General features: G+C 44.2%; 2 protein-coding genes across 2 annotated transcripts in view; both read left to right on the forward strand.

Moving 5' to 3' along the window:
- Positions 1-1,588: 1,588 nt before the first annotated feature.
- On the forward strand, positions 1,589-2,609 carry LOC148044292 (uncharacterized). The gene has a single exon (XM_087722074.1). It carries the CDS (start codon positions 1,827-1,829, stop codon positions 2,607-2,609), a length of 783 nt encoding a protein of 260 aa, XP_087578200.1. The 5' UTR covers positions 1,589-1,826.
- A 13,843-nt stretch (positions 2,610-16,452) lies between these two features.
- Positions 16,453-23,445, forward strand: part of HEPHL1 (hephaestin like 1) — a 44,523-nt gene continuing 37,530 nt past the window's right edge. The window contains exons 1-3 of the mRNA XM_087722030.1: positions 16,453-16,622; positions 17,850-18,094; positions 20,595-20,807. Coding sequence (XP_087578156.1) covers positions 16,453-16,622; positions 17,850-18,094; positions 20,595-20,807 — 628 coding nt within the window. The remainder of the gene's footprint in view (positions 16,623-17,849; positions 18,095-20,594; positions 20,808-23,445) is intronic.

The raw sequence follows: 23,445 nt of genomic DNA on the forward strand, positions 1-23,445 counted from the left end.
GGACTGGTTTTTCCCAAACTTCAGGTCCAAGCCATTGTTTGTGACATCATTTGCTCCTCCGAATCTCATTGGCTGGAGGACCATGGCAAGTGTCAACATTTCCAGCATTGTTGGCTATTCTGGGTAGCAGCACTGGCTACATCAGGTTCAAAATACCTGGATCCGAAGAAAAGCGACTGCAAAATTGTTTTATTTAGTATTTATTTATACTGGGGGCGAGGTTAGAAAAGTAGGGGTCAACACTACACTAGAGAAGTGGTCATACCTGCTTCACTAGCAACCTCCACACCTGGGACTGAATCTCACCATCTACAATGGCAAAGGTACACCACCTGCCTAAGGGGTTGAGAGTCAGCAGGCTAACAATAACATACACTAAGAAACATCTGTAGGAGTTAGGAGCCAAAAATTGGCTCTTGGATATCCTAGTTTTTTTGGGCCATGGTGACCACAAAGATAGAAATTGATCTGGCTCAGTGATTTGAGGAGCTTAAGCTAAAAAGATACTTCATTGATCAGATATACTTCCAACATTGTTGCACTTTTGTTAAAACTATCAATCCATTGCATATCAAGTCCTGCTTCTAAGATGCTGACACCTCCTTTTGATGACAATTATTGTCAAAAGTGACTATTGTACTGGAAGGAAAAGGGGAAGCTGACTGTTGAAGAGTGGACTTTAAAAATAATTGAATTGGCAGAGATGGTGAATTTAACTGCATTGATTAGAGACAATGGATTAGATAAGTTTGTAAGAGACTGGAAGCCATTTGTGGACTTTCTGTGTGTCGAATACAATAACAGATGGTTGATGGAGGGCTTTGAAGAACAGCATGGGGGCCTAGAGGTGGAGCTCTTACCTTACAATCAGGGGGCTTGTGAGTTCGATCATAGGTGGTGACAGATATTTCTGTCTTTAAGCACAAAGAGAAAATATTTGCTGTGAACCCCACGTAGGTGTCAGGAAGGGCATCTGGACAGTAAATGCTCAGCTACATTCAGTTGTCCCGACTCCACCCTGATGCAAGGGATTACAGAGTCATTAAAGGGGGGGGGGATGGAGGATTCGGAAGATTAGTTTTACCTTTGGGGTTATCTATAGACTGCTTTTTTATATGTAGCAAATAGAGGTTAGGTTCATTGGATTGCTCCATAAACAAATTTCCACATTTTTTATGTTACATAGCATTTGTATCAAATATTCCATATTTTTTGGAGTATAAGACGCACCTTTTTCCCTCAAAAAAGAGGATGAAAATCTGGATGCATTTGGGAATGCACCAAAGCAGGTTAGCAAATTCAGCCCCCAGAAATGAGGAGAGGGTGTGATTGGTGTCTAAGTGGCTCAGTGGCTAAGACGCTGAGCTTGTCGATCAGAAAGGTCAGTAGGTCGGCGGTTTGAATCCCTAGCGCCGCGTAATGGAGTGAGCTCCCGTTATTTGTCCCAGCTTCTGCCAACCTAGCAGTTCGAAAGCACGTTAAAAATGGAAATTGAAAAATAGGGACCACCTTTGGTGGGAAAGTAACAGTGTTCCATGCGCCTTCGGCATTTAGTAATGCCGGCCCCATGACCACGGAGGTGTCTTCAGACAGCGCTGGCTCTTCAGCTTTGAAATGGAGATGAGCACTGCCCCCTGGAGTTAGGAACGACTAGCACGCATGTGTGAGGAAAAGCTGATTGTGTCTCTCCATTTCTCAAACAGCCCGGTATCTTGAAAAAAACTCAGAAGCAGACCCTGGAAGATATCTCAGCAACCCACAAAAGTCTCCGTCTCCAAATAGAAGAACTCAGGGGGACTTTAGCCTGCTTGGATGCTGAGAACAAGATGTTTCTCAAAGACAGGGAATGCATCAAAGGGCAGCAGAAGTCTCTCCGGGACACAATGGATTACCTTAAGTCCACCATAGAACATCTGCAGGTAACTGTCGAGGGCGTCAGACAGAGGTTGGACCACGCCAACACGGTGATCCAAGAATTAGCGCTGCAGAACAAGACTTTGATGAAAGCCAACGAAGACCTCAACCAGGAAATGCACCAGGTCACCAGCCAGGTGACCGTCCTCAAAGACGACAAGCCTGCCCAAGAGAACAACCTCGAGGAAATGCGCAACCTTCCGTCGGAGGTTCAAAAGTACCTCCGTAACCTGGAGGATAAGCTGGCTAAGATGGAGCACAGCTACCACGTGGAGAAGATCCACTCTAACCAACTGAAGGAGAAAGTCACAAATCTTCAGACGGTCCTAGAAGACAGGAGGAAGCGCATCAAAGACCTGCAGACCCAACAGGACCTCTGCGTGCAGCAGGCCTCCATCGTGCAGCTGGACCAGGAGAAGCAGATGGCAGTGGAAGTGGAAGACAGGCTGATGGGGGACAAGTCAAAGGAAAGGAAGGTCCTTCATTCATTATGGACGATAGCCAAAATTCTGACGATGTTCCTGTTTGCCTGCTGTCTATTCTTTGGCCTTGTCTTGGGGTACACTCGTCTTTTTAATCCGCTGTTCATCTCTAACACACTTTTGGTGCTCCTGAGTGACCAGAGCATTGACAGACTTGTGCACCATTTCTCCCCTTATCTCGAATGGAGAAATGACGGCCTTCTACCATTTTGACAAGCAAATATATATATATCCCGTGTTGTATATTTGAAGAACCCTCATCTATGTACATATGTGTTTGTGTGTGCACGTGTATGTGTCTATATTTGCATATATGACTCGATCTTCTTTTTTCTATTGCTTTATTTCCTTCTGTTAGATTTTGCTTAGTTAAAGAAAGTCAAAAATAAATAAATAATGATAATAATGAATCCTGCATGTTTTCCTTGTGCAACTTTCCTAGCAGGGCAGAAAATGTGCTCAGAAGTGAGCAAACTTACTTCTCATAGGACAAGGATGGCGAACCTTTTCGGTACCGAGTGCTGAAAAGGGAGAATGCAGATGCGTGCGTATGAGCACGCTGATCGAGCCTGTAACCCGGAAGAGGAGCTGCGCAGGGGGCATGCGCGCTAAAAAATAAACGTCCGGTTTCTGGTGTGTGCATGTATGCCGACTAGCTAGTCTTGTGGTTTGCAGGCGTGCACGACGATCAACTGGCCGCCATGCATGCTCGTGCCAGAAAATGGAAGATCAGCTCTTCCAGTTTCCGGCACTGTGGCATGCACGAAGGCCAACTGACCGTCATAAGCCCATGCGCGCCAGTAACCCGGAAGAGAAATGGGCAACGCTGCGTGTGCCAGGCAACATGGCTCCGTGTGACACTTCAGGTACCCATGCCAGAGGTTCACCATCACAGTCAGAGGATCTAGTCAGAACAGTTCAGTTCAGTTCAGTTTATTGTATTTGTATGCCGCCCTTTTCCCCTGAAGGGGGACTCAGGGCGGCTCACAACTCGAACCGGGGAAGGGGGGATACAGACAAAAATTTAAAAAACAAACATAACAATATATAATTTAAAACTCACAACAGTCATACCATTCGAGACGGGGGCAAATGCTCTTTAGCCCCAGGCCTGTCGGAACAGCCAGGTTTTGAGGGCTTTGCGGAAGGCCTGGAGGGTGGTGAGGGTTCGAATCTCCACGGGGAGTTTGTTCCAGAGGGTCGGAGCAGCCACAGAGAAGGCTCTCCTCCGGGTAGTTGCCAGTCGACACTGGCCGGCGGATGGAATTCGGAGGAGGCCTAATCTGTGGGATCTAATCGGTCTAGTGGAGGTAATTGGCAAAAGAACAAAAGCTCTTCTCCTTTTACGTCCAAATTAATGCACGACGTCATTCTTTTTGCTCGTTCTCTTCTAGTATGCTCTGCTGCATGCTGAAGACTTTGGTTGATCGTGAAGGATGTGCCTTATTTGTTTCGTCTCCCTTGTTTTAATGTGCCAGCAACTCCGTATCTGTCAGACCTTGTCACATCTTAAACTCTTAAAATGGAAATAATCCTTGGCTTCATTTGTTTGAGAAAGGTATAGTTTTATTAGAAGTCAAGCTTATCGCAGTAATGCAAAGCCAGATCTGAGAATCACGCGCCCAAATCCCTACATTCAACTTTTCCTCACCTTAGTTACCTCCCATTACCTATCCCCAGGCAACCAATGAGGTCCAGGCAAGATGTTTTCCTAACGGACAGTCCAGACACAGTTTGGTATGCAACTGGTATGCTGGTTGACCTTGAAGCAGCATCTGGAGGATATACGGCACTTACTTTCATTTCCCCCCAATCCACAGAATTCATGGCTGTCTGTCACTGAATAGTAGTGAAGCACAAGCAATCATAAAGTGGCAGCATTACTTACAGTTGAAATGGAATTTTGTGAGATACCAGCATTAATGGGGACTGGGTATTTGGAGACGTTTGGCTGGTCTGGTTCAACTTCTGTACTGATCTGCGCTGGAAATACTTGCTAATATAACCCTGGCAATCAGAAATATCTGCAGGGTATGGTCAAAAGATGAAGATGGCAGCCGGGATAATGTAATCAAAGCTCTATCTATTTCAAGATTCAATTCACTTTTGTCACCCCTGTTCTGCTTCAGGCGTTGTAGGCTTGCTCGGGGCATGCAGTTAACTCCACACTTAAGAATCAATAATAAATCAAGTTTATTATCAGGCATTCTTAATGGCAAAACTTATAGTTCTGTGTTAAGATACTTTTGACTTTCCATAATCTGTCCCATCATGTGGTTTAAAAAGATGATGATTTCACTCCCATGCTGAGCAGAGATATAAAACACTACTATTCCGGTTCACAAAGGCATTCAAACTGAACGGCTATAAACTTTGCATGTGGGCAAAATGTCCCAGTGGCCAATCATAAACAGAGACGTGATCACATGTCATGGAAACTACATTTCCCATAAGGCAGTGTCTGTCTACATTTCCCATGAGGTAGTTTCTTAAAGGAGACAGTTCTTAATTCCTATACTAGCTATATACTGCTGGGGCAGCACAACCCCCATCAAGAATAATGGGAATCGCTTTTCCATTTTGGACATTTGACTATACAATGGCTCTAAGGTTTGGTTTTTGGTTTTTTTTACATATTCTGGACAATGTGTTTTAAGGGTAGATATTCATAAGGCTTCCAACCCTGCCTACAGGATGTCAGGTCTTCAAATTATCTAAAGAGTTTTCTGCCCTTTAATCAGCTGTTATGCAATAACTCACATGGTTAAGTAGCATAGCTTTATTCATTTTCTGACCTGACTGAATTGCTGAAACTTAATTGTCAAATTTTGACTGCAGGACCATCGTAGCAATAGCAATAGCAATAGCAGTAGACTTATATACCGCTTCATAGGCCTTTCAGGCCTCTCTAAGCGGTTTACAGAGAGTCAGCATATTGCCCCCAACAATCTGGGTCCTCATTTTACCCACCTCGGAAGGATGGAAGGCTGAGTCAACCCTGACCCGGTGAGATTTGAACCGCTGACCTGCTGATCTAGCAGTAGCCTGCAGTGCTGCATTTAACCACTGCGCCACCTTGGCTCTAAATATCGTAAATATGAGTCAGTTGCCAGGTGGCTGAGTTTTGGTCACATCACCATGGGTTATGACCATAACAGTCATAAATGTGGAAAACAGTCATAAGTCTCTTTTTTTCAGTGCCATTGTAACTTTGAATGGCCACTAATTGAATTGTTGTCAATCAAGCACTACCTTACCTATTTATTGGAGATACATGCTCTCCCAAGCTCTCTGTGACATAGTCTTTCAACTTATCCTCATGCTATACCTCAGATATCCTTTGTTCCATTTCTGTCAGGGTTCCAAATAGCATCCAAAAGTAAATCAGAGTCCAAGGCAAAGTATTGGACTCAAAGTTTCAATTTATTAATGTTGACACATCTGTTAATGTTGGCACATGTTGGCACATCTGGGAAAACCCAAATCTGAAAGCTTCCCGGTTTCCCCCACCTAGTTGAAAGTTGAAGATCTTGCCCCCACACCCACAAGTCCATCACATGGTCCAATCTCACTCTGCCATGCTGGCAATTACACCCATCCAGTTCCGGTCAGGTGCAGAGGTCCAGAGACAAAGAATGACCTTGGCTTTCTAGAGAGAATTTTGTTATGGCTACATAGTATGTGACTCCTTACAATCTCCCGTCCTATTTTCCCACAATAGAAAATGCATAGTAGAATAATAGAAAGTGTGGCAGGCCAAAGATCCAAAATAAAAGATGGCTGGAGGCCTGATAATTTCTTTGTCAGCATCACTTTGATAATTTTAATAGAATAACAGACTTGAAGGGACCTTGGTGGTCATTTAGTCCAACCCCCTGATCGAGCAGGAGACCCTATACCATTTCTGAAAAATGGCAGTCCAGTCTCTTCTTGAAAGTCTCCAATGATGAAGCACCCACAACTTTTGAAGGCAAGCTGTTCCATTGATTGATTGTTCTTGCTGTCAGAAAATCTATCCTTATTTCTAGGTTGAATCTCTCCTTGTTCAGTTTCTGTCCTTTGTTTCGTGTCTGGCCTTCAGGTGATTTGTAAAATAGGTTGACCCCCTCGTGTCTGTGTGACAGCCCCTCAAATACTGCTATCATGTTACCCCTGGTCCTTCTCTTTACTAGACTAGCCATGCCCAGTTCCTGCAACCGTTCTTCATATGTTTAAGTCTCCAGCCCCCTAATCATCAAAAAAATCACCATTGTTGCTTTGCTCTGCACTCTTTCCAAAATGTATACATCTTCTTTTATAATGTGGTGACCAAAACTGGATGCGATACTCCAGGTATGCCCTTACTAAGGCTTTATAAAGCGGTATTAATACCTCACATGATCTTAATTCTATCCTTCTGTGAATGTAATCTTTTATGTAATCTTGAAATCTTTTCCCCTTTATTCATTCACCCTCCAACATCACCCTTCAAGCGCATAAAATCGGATAGGCTTAATCCCTGATACGTTTGGAGGGAAGCCAGAAAATTGATTACCACCACAGTAGCAGTAGCAATTGAAGCAGACTACAGTAAGGTCACATAATTTCTTCTCAATATAGTTGCCTGTTGATTCAAGGGCCAGAAGCCAAAAATCAGAAGGAATCTGGTGGAACCTCTGGAGATCAACACTCCATTGCACCTGATCAAATGAGCTTCAACTCCAAAATCGTTCACTTTTTAACACAATTTGTCAGTATGAGAAGGTGCCACCAGAGGTGCCAGTCCCTTCTGAAGGAGTCCTTAATTCAGTCGTAGGTAAGAACCGAGCACTGACTCGTGCTTTGGAGAATAATGAAGACCTGAGGAAATGCACGATCTCAAGATCATAGGATTTCCTTGCAAATCAATTCTACGGTATATACCACCAGAGGCACCACGAGACTGATTTTATCATTGTTAGGGCTTGTGGAAATGTCATGAGGATGAAAGTGATCATCTGATGCTGGAAGATAACATCCAGGATATATACTGCATAAAATATATATAATTTCCCCTCCCCAAAGGAGGGAGCAGTGGAAGTCGTGCAAAAACCTGTACACTGGTATTGACATAATACAATATCTGCATCTCCCTGTGGTCTCAGAGCTTAAGGGAAGAAGGATTCCATATAGCCTTCTGATAAGAACAATAGCACAGACATATACTGCTTCATAGTGCTTTATAGCCCGCTCTAAGCGGTTTATAGAATCAGCATATTGTCCGCAACATTCTGGGTCCCCATTTCACTGACCTTGGAAAGATGGAAGGCTGAGTCAACCTGGAGACAGTCAGCATTGAACTGCTGGCAGTCGGCAGAATTACCGTATTTTTTCCCCTCAAAAAAGAGGGTGAAAATCTGGGTGCGTCTTATACACTGAATACAGCATTTTTGGCCTACCGAAACACCACCCCCTTTGCAAAAATGGACGTGCAGAGGGTTAGGGAGGCTTGCAAAGTGCTCCTGAGGGCTGGGGAGGGCAAAAACGATTTTAAAAAAGGCTGGTTTTGCCCCCGCAGCGCCCAGGAGTACTCTATAAGCCTCCTAAAGCCTCTGCATGCCGCTCTTTTTTTGCAAAATATGAGCCATGCAGAGGATTTGGGAGGCCTGCAGAGTGCAAAAACTTTCTTTTTATTTACCTCTTCAAAATCATGGTGCGTCTTATAGCCCGAAAAATATGGTAGCCTGCAATATTGCATTCTAACCACTGCTCCACCACGGCTCTTATATAAAGTCTATATATTCCTTCTGGTAACCAGTGACTACAGATAGTCCTTGATTAATGATCTCAATTGAGCCCAAAATTGCTAAGCAAGACAGTTGTTAGGTGATTTTTGCCCCATTTTACAAAGTTTTTGTCACAGTGGTTAAGTGAATCACTGCAGTTGCTAAGGTAGTAACATGGTTGTTAAGTGAATCGGGCTTCCCTATTGGCTTTGCTGGTCTGAAGATTGCAAAAAATGATCACATGACCCAGGGGCACTGCAACCGTCATAAATACATGCCAAGTGACTGAATGTTGATCACATGGCCGTGAGGTTGCTGTAACCATTGTAAGTGTGAACAATGGTCATAAATCCCTTTTTTCAGTGATGTAACTTCAAACCGTTACTAAATGAATGGTTGTTAAGTCGAGGACTACCTGAACCAAAACCTGGATAACTCCTAAAGCTAATGCTCAATACATATAGTAATGACTTGAAGTTTGAAGCTTTGTGAGTTCAATTCCCAGGACATGCCAACTATTGAATACTATCTGGCTACTACTTACCGCTGGAGAGTTTATTTATTTAAAACATGTATATAGTAGCCCAACTTAGGAGAAATTTCCTGACAGTTAGAACAATTAATCAGTGGAACAACTTGCCTCTAGAAGTTGTGAATGCTCCAACACTGGAATTTTTAAGATGTTGGATAACCAGTGGTGTAGGGTTTCATGCCGAAGCAGGGGGTTGGACTAGAAGACCTCCAAGGTCCCTTCCAACTCTGTTATTATGTTAAGTTGTATTAAGTTGTTCCACTGGTTAATTGTTATAACTGTCAGGCAATTTCTCCTTAGTTCAAAGTTGCTTCTCTCCTTGATTAGTTTCCACCCATTGCTTCTTGTTCTACACTCAGGTGCCTTGGAGAATAGTTTGACTCCCTCTTCTTTGTGGCAACCCCTGAGATATTGGAACACTGCTATCATGTCTCCCCTAGTCCTTCTTTTCAGTAAACTAGACCAGTGTTTTTCAACCTTTTTTGTGCAAAGGCACAGTTTTTTCATGAAAAAAATCACGAGGCACACCACCATTAGAAAATGTTAAAAAAATTTAACTCTGTGCCTATATTGACTATATATAAAGTAATTCTCCCACGGCACACCTTACACTATGTCATGGCACACTAGTGTGCTGCGGCACAGTGGTTGAAAAACACTGAACTAGACATACCCAGTTCCTGCAACCGTTCTTCATATGTTTTGGCCTCCAGTCCCCTAATCATCTTTGTTGCTCTTCTCTGCACTCTTTCTAGAGTCTCCACATCTTTTTTACATCGTGGTGACCAAAACTGGATGCAGTATTCCAGTATTCGTTGTGACAACCCCTGATATATCGGAAGCACTGCTATCATGTCATTTGACTGAGATGGCATAAGATCCCTGCCTGCAGCAAAGGGTTGGACTAGAAGACCTCCAAGGTCCCTTCCTGCCCTATGATTCTATGATGTCTAAGACTGGATTCATATCTCCAGTAAGATTGCTTTGGGGCCCAAGTCTGGAGCACTGGGTGTGGGATAGAATCAGTTACTTGGCTTCGTTAATGGCTGTTAATGATTCTTAAACCACTTGCAAGAATTACATAGTATGTATTTATAATCTTTATTGTCATTGTACTTAAATACCGCGAGATTGGTTATCATTACCGCCCATACAAAGTGCCTTTCAGTGATTTAATGATAGGGGAAGCTTCATGACAGACAAAGGCACCAGGCAGTTATAAATTATGTCATCCTTGCGGAGACTATGCGTAGTATAAAAAATTCTGGTGTGTGCACTTTTAAAAAGGTAGCATTGCATTTTAGAAAGTGACATCACAAGCTACCCCAAATTGCTTCTCTCTGAATCATGACTTTTTAATTTACACACCTGGTCAAATAAATTAAGTTTGGTGCAGATGATTATCCTTTCATCTCCCACTCACTGCTTCATAGAAAAAATCCTGGATAGCATGCAAATTTTACTGGGGCCATCCTGGAAAGTATAAGGGACTGGCCCCGTGTTGCTTTGGCCCAGTCTACCCAGTACAAAGAGGAAACATGCCAGCAATTTGGGGAGTGGCATCAAGCTGACCATGCCCACCCAGTTCGCCACGCCTAGTTGGCCTCCGAGGTCAACCACAGTCCTAATGCGGCCCTCAATGAAATTGAGTTTGACACCCCTGCTTTAGACAGTTAAGAGAGTCACTTAAGGGGAAGGAGCCGAGGTGGTGCAGTGGTTAAACGCAGCCGAGGTGGTGCAGTGGTTAAATGCAGCACTGCAGGCTACTTCAGCTGACTGCAGTTCTGCAGTTCGGCTGTTCAAATCTCACCGGCTCAGGGTTGACTCAGCCTTCCATCCTTCCGAGGTGGGTAAAATGAGGACCTGGATTGTTGGGGGCAATATGCTGACTCTGTAAACCGCTTAGAGAGGGCTGAAAGTCCTATGAAGCGGTATATAAGTCTAACTGCTATAACTGCTATAGGATCCAGGACTGTTCATAGAATAAAATCCCATTCTTCATTGATTGTCATTCATTCATCCATCCAGTGATGGGTTCCTATCGGTTCGGACCGGTTCAGCTGAACCGGTAGTGGTTTGGTGGGCTTGGTCGATGGAACCGGCAGCGACCCAGGCCTGCCACGCCCCCGAACTGATTCTCCGGGTGGTGCGGTAGGTGCCACCATTTGTTTTTCAGTTCTGCACATGCGCAGAACAATTTTAATTGTACTGTGCATGTGCACACACATGCATCAAGCATGCGCGTGCACAGCGCGCCCACAAGCGAACTGGCAGTAATGCCTGCCAGAACCCACCCCTGCATCCATTCATCCACCCATCTATTCAAATATATATATAGCTAGCTAGCTACCTAAGTAATGAGGGACTTACCATTAATATGGGTAGCATCCGGGAATAACATATAGACCTTTAGCTGCATTAAAAAATATTTTGGATCTTCTGCTGTGTGCATGATGCAAAATTGAATCATCCCACAGGGCAATTAAATGCTAAAACATATCAAAACACAAGTACCAATTAAAGTGGGCTAGGTAAAATTAAGGCTGGAATTATTGGGCTTATTTAGCAGATAAGTTACGGCTGATATTGCATTCACCCTACCCACAAAGATTATAGTATAAATACAACATGATATTGACATTAAGTTTTACTCCCTGCAATATATGATGGTCCAGCCACCAAATTACATAATTTACCATATGGTGCTTCTCTTTTTTATTTTAATATGGGCTGACCGGTGCAGTGGTGAAGACATGAGCGCAGGTGTTTATATACATAGTCCTAGACTTGAAGAAGTTTATTTAATGACCATTCAAAGTTACAACAGAAAAAACTGACTTATGACCATTTTTTCATACTTATGACTGGGTCACGGGATCAAAAACCAGACACGTGACATTGTTTCATATTTATGACGCTTGCAGTGTCCCAGGGGTTCATATGCTCCCTTTCGGTTTAGGACCTGGTTACCTGAGAGACCGCCTCCTGCCACGTACCTCCCAACGACCAACAAGATCGCACAGGTTGGGCCTCCTCCGGGTGCCGTCAACCGGACAATGCCGGCTGGCGGCTCCCCGGGGGAGGGCCTTTTTTTTTTTTTTTTAATTTAATTTAATTTTATTATTTGTATGCCGCCCTTCTCCGGGAGGACTCAGGGCGGCGAACAATTCAAGGGGGAAAAAAGGGGGAACATAAAAGACAAAATACAAATAATAAAAGTAGACAACAGTCGCACAACCATACATGTCGAGAGGGGGGGGAACTCATCACCCCCAGGCCTGCCGGCAAAGCCAGGTTTTGACGGCTTTTCGGAAGGCCTGGAGAGAGGTGAGGGTCCGAATCCCTGTGGGGAGTTCATTCCAAAGGGCCGGAGCTGCCACAGAGAAGGCTCTCCCCCGGGTAATAGCCAGGTGGCATTGGCTGGTAGATGGCACCCGGAGGAGGCCAACCCTGTGAGATCTAATGGGTCTGTGGGAGGTAATTGGCAGCAGGCGGTCTCTCAAGTACCCAGATCCAATACCATGAAGGGCTTTATAAGTTACGACTAGCACCTTGAAGCGTATCCGGAGACTGATCGGTAACCAGTGCAGCTCGCGGAGGATAGGTGTAACGTATCCTTCTCTGTTGCTGCGCAGGCCCTGTGGAACGATCTACCTGCAGAGATCCGGACCCTTACCCACTCTCCCGGCCTTCCGTAAAGCCGTCAAGACCTGGCTGTTCCGGCAGGCCTGGGGCTGTTGATTGATATCCAGCCCCGCTTAGATGGAATGGGTGATGTGAATTTTAATATTGTATTTTTTATTTCTATTTTTTTAAAGTTTAAGTGTTTCTTCTTTTGTTGTGAGCCGCCCAGAGTCCCAATGGGAGTGAGCGGCATACAAATTCTATTAAACTTGGAAACTTTGGCGAACTTCTGAGAAGCTGGATTCTCAGTTAGCCGTGCTGCTAACTTAACAACTGCAATCATTCACTTAACAACTGTGGCAAGAAATGTCGTAAAATGGGGGGAAACTCACAAATTGGAAGTTGGGCTCAATTGTAGTGTATAGAAAAGTGACATGTGCAAAGAAAGGATTATCATTTTGTTTTCCAAGAAAAGGAGGCACTGAAGTGGCAAAATTCTGGAGAATCTTAAAATAAGAGATAATGGTAAACATGTCCCTCTGGATGTTACTCTTTAGGGACGGGGTGTTCATCTCTGTTTGTTTGAGTCAGCATGGTGCAAAGACGTTTCAACAGTCACGTGGCCAACATGAGATCACGCCGCAGTGCAGAACCTACGGCGAAACACAGAATGCTGTTACCTTCCCACTGGAATGGTACCTATTTATCTACTCTCATTTGCATGCTTTCAAACTAATCCAGGAGAGAAGCAACCTAGAACTAAGGAGAAATTACCTGACAGCATAATTAACCAGTGGAACATCTTGCCTCCAGAACAGGGCTGGGTTTCAACCGGTTCGCGGCGGTCCCTGCGAACCGGTTGGTCGCCGAACCCGGAAGTAAGTAACTTCTGGGAACGGTGAAGCCCCCCCCCCCGCGCCCATGCGTGCCCGCGCGCCTGCGCCCGCTCCTTACCCGGTTTTGATGAATTCTGCGCTTCCACGCATGCGCAGGACGCATACAGCGCCTGCACGATCCCCCAGGAGCAGCTGGAGCATCGCACAGATGCTAGTACGCATGCGTGCGCCGCGCGCGTACACGTGCGCGAGGACGCCGCCGGCCTCGTTCCAACCGAACCGGTTGGAACAGGGCGAGAAACCCACCCCTGCTCCAGAAGTTGTGAATTTTCAAACACTGGATATTTTAAAGAAGAGATTGGACAACCATTTGTCTGAAATAGCATAGGGCTTCCTGCCTGAACAGGGGGTTGGACTAGAAGACCTCCAAGGTCCCTTCCAATTCTGTTACAAAGGTAAAGATTCCCCTTGCACATGCATGCTAGTCATTCCTGACTCTAGGGGGCAGTGCTCATCTCTGTTTCTAAGCCAAAGAGCCAAAGACGTCTCCGGGATCATGTGGCTGGCATGACTAAACGCCAAAGGTGCATGGAGTGCTGTTACCTTCCCACCAAGGTGGTCCCTATTTTTCCACTTGCATTTTATATGTGCTTCCAAACTGCTAGGTTGGCAGAAACTGGGACAAGTAACGGGAGCTCACCCCGTTATGTGGCGCTAGGGGTTTGAACTGTCAAACTGCTGACCTTTCTGATCGACAAGCTCAGCGTCTTAGCCACTGAGCCACCGTGTCCCCTCCAATTCTGTTATTCATGCGATAGCAGGACTCAAATCCCCAGAGCACATACCTTCTCCGGCATTTTTTAAGCCACAGAGCCACTATGCCTCAAACATGAGGAAAGCATCCAAAAAATACTTTCAATGAGGAGTAGAGATGCTGACTTGGGGTGTAGTGGAAAAAGTGAAACTAATAGAATGAATGAAAAAGAATGGAATGAATTATAAAACTGTGTCTCATGATTCACATGAAATCTGTGTGCAAATCCATGCAAGGAAGCAAATCAGAAATGTGCTTTCATTCTGTGCATAGCAGCATATCTGTATCTGTCAAAATAGCCATTAAATTAAGGGCAAAGCATGATTTAATCTACTATTAAAGGACTTCCATTAAACCCGTGCCTACCAATCTGACATATCTATCCCACATTGTGCCATTGGCCTCATGGTATCAGTTGGCATTTAAAAAAAATATAATTCGCATCAATGTGTGAAAACCTGAGCCAATTGAACTAAAAAGATTGATTAAACTTGAGACTTTTGATATAAATTACACCTAGGTGTCCAGATGGGCATTGAAACAATTGACGTGTCCATTATTTGAGAATTGAAGTCTGAATTTGATCAATTGCATTTGAACTCCATTAACTGGACGTCTCATTGTATATGGAGTTGATTTTGAAATGCATATGTGGCAAAATCTTTGCATTTTTTGGTCTTCCAAAACAACCTTCTGTTTTTCTTCCTTATTCTTCCAAGTGTTGGAGAATGCCTTATCTACTTTTATCTACTGCCTCAGACTTGGTGGCTAACAAGATATATGTTTTTGAACTTCTTTTGATGCTGTTCTTGAACTTGCATATTATTGCCGGATGAGAGAGGGAACACAAATAATTGTGGTGCCCCAAAGGGGCTTTAAACTGGGCTTTGTTTGATGTGGAGTGAAATGTCTTTCTTGCCTCATCCAAGAAACTTCTTCAGTTCTGAAGCATAACCAAATCATATTATCCTATGAGGTGGATAATACTACTGTGGGAAGTTATCACCCAGCCCTCTCCCAGAAAAAAATGAAATATCCTAGGAAATATTGAAAAGGCAGAATACTTCTCTGGATGTGAAAAGAAAGAAACATGTTTTAAAAGACAGAATAGCTGCCTGTAGCTTCCTGCCCACCCCCACTTTGTCAATGAGCCATTAAGAAGGCCAAGCCGGTCCACTTTACATAATAAAGAGTTCTCCACTTCAGCTCCAGGGGGATGGGATTAAGGCATGATAATATTGGCCCTTTACCCAACTTGCCACATGGCATCTGAGAACTCAACCAAACCTGGATTCAAAACGCAGCCTAGAGAGTTGCCCCTGCATGGGCCCCTGGGAGTCAGAATACAAGCTCAAGATCAAAGGCCAGAGGGGGATAACACCAGGGACTCAGCATCCCATCCGCCTGGAGCTGAAGGGGAGAACTCTTTATTATGTAAAGTGAATTAGCTTGGCCTTCTTAATGGCCCACTGACAAAGTGGGGATGGGCAGGAAGCCACAGGGAGCCACTCTGTCCTTCAAAACATGTTTCTTCCTTTTCACAGCCAGAGAAATATTCTGCCTCCTCAATACCTCCCAGGACACTTCATCTCTCTGGGATTGGGAGTGATGGGATTAAGGCATGATAATATTGGCCCTTTACCCAACTGACCATATGGCATCTGAGAACTCAACCAAACCTGGATTCAAAACACAGCCTAGAGAGTTGCCCCTGCATGGCCCCATGGGAGTCTGACAACCAATCAGAATACAAGATCAAGATCGAAGGCCAGCGAGGGCATAAAACCAGGGACTCAACTTCCCTTTTTCTCTTCCTTCCCTTCTCTTCTCCACCAACATTGAAGCATGTGATTACCTTTTTCTGTTCAGGACTCAAGCCATGTGGTCCTGACCATCATTAAAACCATCTTTCCAAGCAGCCTCCAGTGTCTTTTTCCCCACTTGGAGCCGAACCCAGAAGGACATTTCTTCCAACACTGTCCTCTACCATCCCCGGAGTCCATTTAAGCTCACCCTACTGCTTCGGTGATTCCACCCAGCCACCTCATTCTTTGTCCTCCCCTTCTTCTTTTGCCCTCAATCTTTCCCAGCATTTGGCTCTTCTCCAATGAGTCCTTCCTTCTCATTAGGTGGCCAAAGTATTTGAGTTTCCTCTTCCTCTTCCTCTGGCCTTCTAAAGAGCATTCAGGGTTGATCTCCTCTAGGACTGACCGGTTCGATCACCTCGCAGTCCAAGGGACTCACAAGAGTCTTCTCGGGCACCAGAGTTCAAAGGCAAAGTACAAAAATGTTTATGTTTATAGCTTTGCTTGGCAAGAAGCCCTTTGTCAAAACAAGCCCACACCACATCCGGCTTCCCTCTGTTTTCTTAAGCTTTCATCAACCCTAAATTGATGATGGGAGGTGCATCACATTTCACCCTGCTTGACTAGCTGGAAATTTTATAAGGAGGAGAGGTGAAGGTTCTGCCTCTGGTTCAAACGGCTGGCTCTTGCATTGCACCCACATGCCTTCTGTAAATCACCTCGCTTGCATTTTAATCTGGATAATCCTGCAGTCTTTAATCTTAGTCCAAGCTGCTACCAGAATCTACTATATTGGAGCTGTGGAAGAATATTGGGATTATGCACCCACCGGGAAGAATCAGATCACGGGACAAAAGCTCACAGAAGATAAGTAAGTTGAATCCGGATTTCTTGTTGCAAAGATTTCTTTTGAAATTATTTCATCTCTTTGGGGAAATTGTGTCTCTTCCGCCCACAGATGCAGATGCTGGCTTCAAAATTGATGGATTTCTATCATTTCAAAAGTGCATCCAAGCAATTTTGACAGCAGTCTTAATATTCATCTTGAGATTGTTTTTGGTGTGTGGGTGTGTATTTGTATATAAAGAGTACAGTGGAAAGCAACAAAGATGATTAGGAGACTGGGGGCTAAAACATGAAGAATGGTTGCTGAAATTGGGTATGTCTAGTTTAATGAAAAGAAGAACTAGGATTGACAGGATAGTAGTCTTCCAATATTTGAGGGGCTGCCCCAAAGAAGAGGGGGTCAAGGCAGGGCAAGAAGCCATGGATGGAAACTAGTCAAGGAGAGATGCAAACTAGAACTAAGGAGAAATTTCCTGACAGTGAGAACAATTAATCAGTGGAACAACTTGCCTCCAGAAGCTGTGAATGCTCTAACACTGGAAGTTTGATCTTGAAGGTTGACTGCATGACCCCAGGACTCTGAAACCCTCATAAATACAGTTGTCCAGCTTCTGAATTTTCATGGGGAAGCTGCAACAATTGTAAACATGAAAAACAATCGTAAGTCACATTTTACAGTGCCGTTGTAGCTTTCAACAGTCACTAAATCAGTGTTTCTCAACCTTGGCAACTTGAAGATGTCCGGACTTCAACTCCCAGAATTCCCCAGCCATGCTGGCTGGGGAATTCTGGGAGTTGAAGTCCGGACATCTTCAAGTTGCCAAGGTTGAGAAACACTGCACTAAATGAACTATTGTAAGTCTCGGACTACCTGTATTTGAACTTTAATCTTCTATAATCGCGATGGCGAACCTATGGCACGCGTTCCAGAAGTAGCACACAGAGCCTTCTCTGTGGGCATGCGCGCTGTTGCCCCAGCTCAGCTCCACCGCGTTTCTCCGTGGTGTTACTCGTGTTACAGATATTTCCCCGCAAATGACGAAAGAGAAGCTCACGGAAGAAAAAGACCACGCCTCTTCCAGAGTTGCCAGTATTGGGATGCCCCGCCTCCCGCTGGCCAGCTGGTATTCAGGTATCCGGCACATGCGCGCCTTCCGGTTTGGGCACTCACAGCCTAAAAGTTTCACCATCATTGTTCTAGAATGTTCTAGAATCCTCAGTTGGAAATCGGTTTTTCCACTTTTCATTGTAGAGACGCAAATCTTACCATGACAAGAGGCCCTAACAGGATTGGACACGTTTACAAGAAGGCAATTTTCAGACAGTTCACCGATGATACTTACTCTCGCGAGATTGCCAAACCATCATGGCTGGGTCTTCTCGGCCCGATGCTGAAGGCTGAAGAAAAGGACACCTTTATTATTCATTTTAAAAATTTTGCTTCCCGGCCATATTCCGTACATCCGCACGGAGTCTTCTACAAGAAAGACTCAGAAGGTAAATCAAATAACTTCTTTTCTGTTTCAGATGTTATTCTCCAATAATACTGTTAGTGTGACTCTGGTGGTTGGAACGGTGTGCTGGAGCTAGGCCTGAAATGGTCTGGGTTCAAGGCTGACCTTCACACCTCAGTTCATCTGTTGAGATCAGGGGTAGGATTCAGCCGGTTCCAACCGGTTCGGTAGTTCCGGTGAGCATTCTGCCCCGCCCACCTACTACCCCTGTACTTTCCTGTCCTATATTTCCCCGTTTTTAGCTCAGCTGATTCACGTGGCATAGCAGATTGCCATGCGTCAGCTATTTTACTCACAGGGTTGACATAGAAGGTAAGTTTTGAAGCTTAAAAAGGTCATTTTTTAAAATGCTGCTCACACACGCCGAGCGCGCACTCACCGAACCAGTTGTTAAACTGGTTGCATCACACCACTGGCTGAGATATATAAAAATATCCCATGATGCATTGGGCCGTATTCTAGATCGGTCCAATGCTCTGATTGTCACAATGACTACCCAGGTAATTCCAAGGAGTTCATTATAAAAAAAACAAGCTATCATTCAGAAACCAGCTCCAAATGAATGATGTTGCAATGTCCCGTGATCAGTGGTGGGTTCTGACTGGTTCGGCCGAACCGGTAGTGGTTCGGCGGCCTGGTGTCTGGAACCTAGGCCTGCCACGCCCCTGAACTGCTTCTCCAGTCGGCGCCATAGGTGCCGCCATCTTGTTTTTCGCTTCTGCGCATGCGCAGAACAATTTCTATTGCCCTGTGCATACGCGCATGCAGCGTGCCAATGAACGAACCAGCAGCAGTGCCTACTGGAACCCAACCCTGCCTGTAATCATGTGATGATAACCATTTGCGAGCTGCACTGCCAGCTTCTGGCAAGCAAAGTCAACGAGAAAGCCAGCACAGGAGGTCACAAATGGCAATTATATGGCTGCAGGAAAACAGACTTCACAGGATTCGCTTAACAAGAGCAGCTGGGACTGTTGCAACTACTCCTGCAAATGGATGCAGTCGCATGACATAGTATTTTATAACCGTGTGGCTTAGCAACCATGTTCTCGTCTCAGTTACCATCGATAAGCAAGGACGACCTGTTGTTGGAAAGAAAATCCATCTGGTTCAGGTGCAAGCCGGGAATAAAATAAAATGGAGGCTGACTTGAAAGAAAGTTTAATGATGAGCAGGACCAGACACAAAGACAGCATGCAGTTCTGAGTCAGCTGAACAGCTGGGTAGATGAGTGCCAGGATTTTTGTACAGGTCCTCAAATGTTGCTGGTTGTGCAATGAAGGCAGAGGTGGGTTCCTACCGGTTTGGCCCAGTTTGGCCAGGTAGGTAGTAACTTGAGAGACCGCCTACTGCCAATTACCTCCACTCGACCAATTAGATCCCACAGATTAGGCCTCCTCCGAGTCCCATCAGCCAGTCAATGTCGACTGGCAACCACGCGGAGGAGAGCCTTCTCTGTGGCAGCTCCGACCCTGTGGAACGAACTCCCCGTGGAGATTCGTACCCTCACCACCCTCCAGACCTTCCGCATAGCCCTTAAAACCTGGCTGTCCTGACCGGCCTGGGGCTAAAGACCTTTACCCTACCCGAATAGTATGAATGTTGTGCTTTTAACGATGTATTGTCCTATATGTAACTTGGTTTGTCCTCCCCCTCCCCTTGAACTGTGAGCTGCCCTGAGTCCCCCCAGGGAAAAGGGCGGCATACAAATATTAATAAATACCAAATACCAAATACCAAACTCGGCTGGCCATGTGCCTGAACCAGTTCTATGGCCGCCATCTTGTTTTTTGCTTATGCGCATGAGCATGTAGCATGCATCAAGTGTGCACCCTGAAGCATCCGTGCGCCCACAGCGCATCCCTGAGTGAACTGGCAGTAACAGAAGCTGGAGCTCACCCCTGAATGAAGGGGCTTGTGTTCTGAAAGAGAGTTGGGCAATTCCCATTGCGGCTAATGGCTTTCGTCCTGTGCTGGATATTGGGTGAGGGGCTGCTTGTTCTAATCCTGTTTTTGTTAGCTGTCAAACTTTGCTGCAAGAAGTTTCAAAATATCCTATCGTGACTGGGTTTCTGCCTGCAGTATTTCCTTTGCTTATGAATGGAGCCATTTAGATAGTTGGATTCCCCTTTCAATAAGCTCTTTATCTCCTTAAGTGCTGGCCTCTGCTGCGGTCTATTAAGAAAGACTGGGGGCTGCTTTCTGCCTCTAAAAACATGTTTCCCCACTTCTCCTTAAAAAAATATAATATTCTGTCTTTTTAAAGTATTTCTTAAAATATTTCATTCTTCTAGGAGGGGAGGGATTCCCACTCTGTGTTTCAGGAAGTTTTTTTTTCTCCCTTTCACGCTTCTCTCTCTTTTAAATGGCATAAGAATCCAGGAGCACCTTTGATTTTCGGGAACAGGAAAAAAAAATGCTGTGACACGGTTAAAAGAAAATGTTATGGATTCAGACAGTCTTTCTTTCCTTCTCTGCTTCAGGGGCTCTTTATCCTGATGGAACAAGCGGAAAAAGCAAAGAAGATGACTTTGTTCTCCCTGGGACCAATTACACATACACATGGCCCATTACGGATGGTTTCGCACCGACTCCAGCTGATCCACCGTGCCTGACCTGGATTTACCATTCACACATTAACACCCCAAAAGATATCAGCAGTGGGTTAATTGGACCTTTGCTGGTTTGTAAGAAAGGTACGGAATTTAGAATTTAGCATCTGGTAATGCAGAGGTGGATACTGAGGTACTTGACAGCTTAGAATCAAAATGTACCCATGAATATTCAATCATCCAGGTCTAAATCATTTTTAAAAAAGTTAAATCATGGCAACTGGACCATAGATTGTCTTCGTATCAAAATACCTGGCATTATTTTAACCATCTTAGCAATATATCTATCCTTTTAGAACAATTAATCAATGAAATGGCTAGCCTCAGCATTACTGTCAGTTTGGTGTGCGCAAAAATGTTAACATTAAAAAAAAAAAAAAAATTTGTGCAAAGAAAATTGTTCTGTGCATGAGCAGAACTAAAAATCAAGATGGCGGCACCATGTGAGAACTGGTTCGGGGGCATGGCAGGCCTGGGTCGCTGCCGGTTCCAGCGACTCAGGCTGCCAAACCATTACCGGTTTGGCCGAACTGGTCCGAACCAGTAGGAACCCACCTCTGGCTTGCCTTCAGAAGTTGTGGGTGGTTTTTAAGAAGAGATTGGACAACCACTTGTCTGAAATGGTGTAGAGCAGGGGTGTCAAACTCAATTTCATTGAGGGTCGCATCAGGGTTGTGTTTGACCTCGGGGAGCCTGGGGGGATGTGGCCAGCTTGATGTCATTCATGTCGGAGGTGCCTGCGATGGAGAGAAACCAGTGGTGAGATTCAAATAATTTAACCACAGGTTCTCTGTCCTAATGACCAGCTGGGTAGGCGTGGTTCAGTGGTCATGTGACTGAGTGGGTGTAGCCAACTCAATGTCACTCACGTCGATGGGCGCTTCACCTTAGCTGTTACAATATAATAAGGGTTAACCGGAGAGGCATTTTCTGTAAGCAGGGCAATAAAGATTCGGCTAGAAAGAACACCTGAATGTTTCCTTCCTGCCTTCCTTACAGGATTAGCCCTGTAAAGTAGGGGGGGGGGAATCAAAATGAGATTTCTTCCAACAACCGGTTCTCCCAACTGCTTAGAAAATTAACAACCGAATCTGCCGAATAGGTGCGAACTGGCTGAATCCCACCACTGAGAGGAACCATCTCTGGCTCAGTCCTACCAGGACGGGGTGGCTGTTAATGTTTTGACAGGCTAGATTTGAGGACATTCCATTTTTGACAGCTGTTGTCATTCATCACTTTCCAACATTTGCTTCTAATTATTTTTAAAAATAATGTTCAATACTGTTTCTGCGGTTTATATAAAATGCCGGTGTTATAAATCTTTTTTAAGGAAAAGTTTTTATTTTTTTAAAAAAAATGAGTCCTGGAAGATAGTTTCATTATACGTTAACTTCTACAAGATTATTATACGCAGAAAAATAGAAAGGCTCTGAGATACCCACAGTGGGCTGTTGAAGATGATAGAATGACTAGAATTGGCAAAATTGACTTGTTTGGTTAGAGAATGGCCAATACGGTGATTATATTTATTAGGAACTGACAAATCCCTTATGAACTTTTTACTGAAAGAGGGGAAAAAAATGAGCTTGTGATTTAAGGGTCAGATGACCAAAAAAAAGGTAGCCAGTGGAAAGAAGGAAATTATATTGTAATCTAAGGGATAGTAAAATATGAATGTAAATGCTATCAGAAAGAAGGGAAACTGCTCCTTTATGACTTTTTTCCCTTTATTTTATAGTTTTTTTCACTCAATTATTATTTGATTTCCTTTACACTTTTCTTTTAAAATTTGTATTATTATTTTTTTACTTTAAAAATTTGTTTAATCAAAATTTCATATATTTTATTTAAGCATTCTATATTTAATTACTATTAATATTTAATAGTGTTGGAACAAAATATTAGGTAAAGGTTCCCCTCACACATATGTGCTAGTCGTTCCCTACTCTAGGGGGCAGTGCTCATCTCCGATTCAAAGCTGAAGAGCCAGCACTGTCCGAAGACGTCTCCGTGGTCATGTGGCCGGCATGACTAAACATCGAAGGCGCACGGGACGCTGTTACCTTCCCACCAAAGGTGGTTCCTATTTTTCTACTTGCATTTCTACAGCCTTTCGAACTGCTAGGTTGGCAGAAGCTGGGACAAGTAACGGAGCTCACCCTGTTATGTGGCACTAGGGATTCGAATCGCTGAACTGCCAACCTTTCTGATCGACAAGTTCAGCTTTTTAGCCACTGAGCCACTACGTCCCAACTAACAAAATATTACATATAAGTATATATTTCATAGTTATTGGTGAAAACTAATGCAAATACCTTAAACAGCCAATGATTTTTTTTTTTGAAGAATTATGCTTCCATGACACATTGACATAAACTGGTTAATCCACTGAAGCTCTTTGTGTTATAACTCAACTAGTTCTGTTATTTTAGAGACTGGTGAAGTTGTGAAGGCGTTGGTCTGGAAACCAGGAGTTAGTGAGTTCTAGCCCTTCCTTAGCCAGGAAAATCAGACAGTCTCCATTAGCCCAACCCATATCACAGTGTTGTTCAGGAAAATAAAAGATAGATGCATTAGATATTATTCACCATCTTGAGTTAAAATAATAATAATAGAAACTACTTTAATTATTCTTAGATCCTTGGTTAGGACTTGAATTATTAAGTTTCTACTTATCTTAGACTGTGGAGCTAACTGTAGATTATCCACACATCGTTATAAT

Source organism: Thamnophis sirtalis, unplaced genomic scaffold, assembly GCF_051295495.1.
Source record: "Thamnophis sirtalis isolate CommonGarterSnake01/CBP01778 unplaced genomic scaffold, rThaSir2_p1.2 scaffold_8, whole genome shotgun sequence".
Lineage (NCBI taxonomy): Eukaryota > Metazoa > Chordata > Lepidosauria > Squamata > Natricidae > Thamnophis > Thamnophis sirtalis.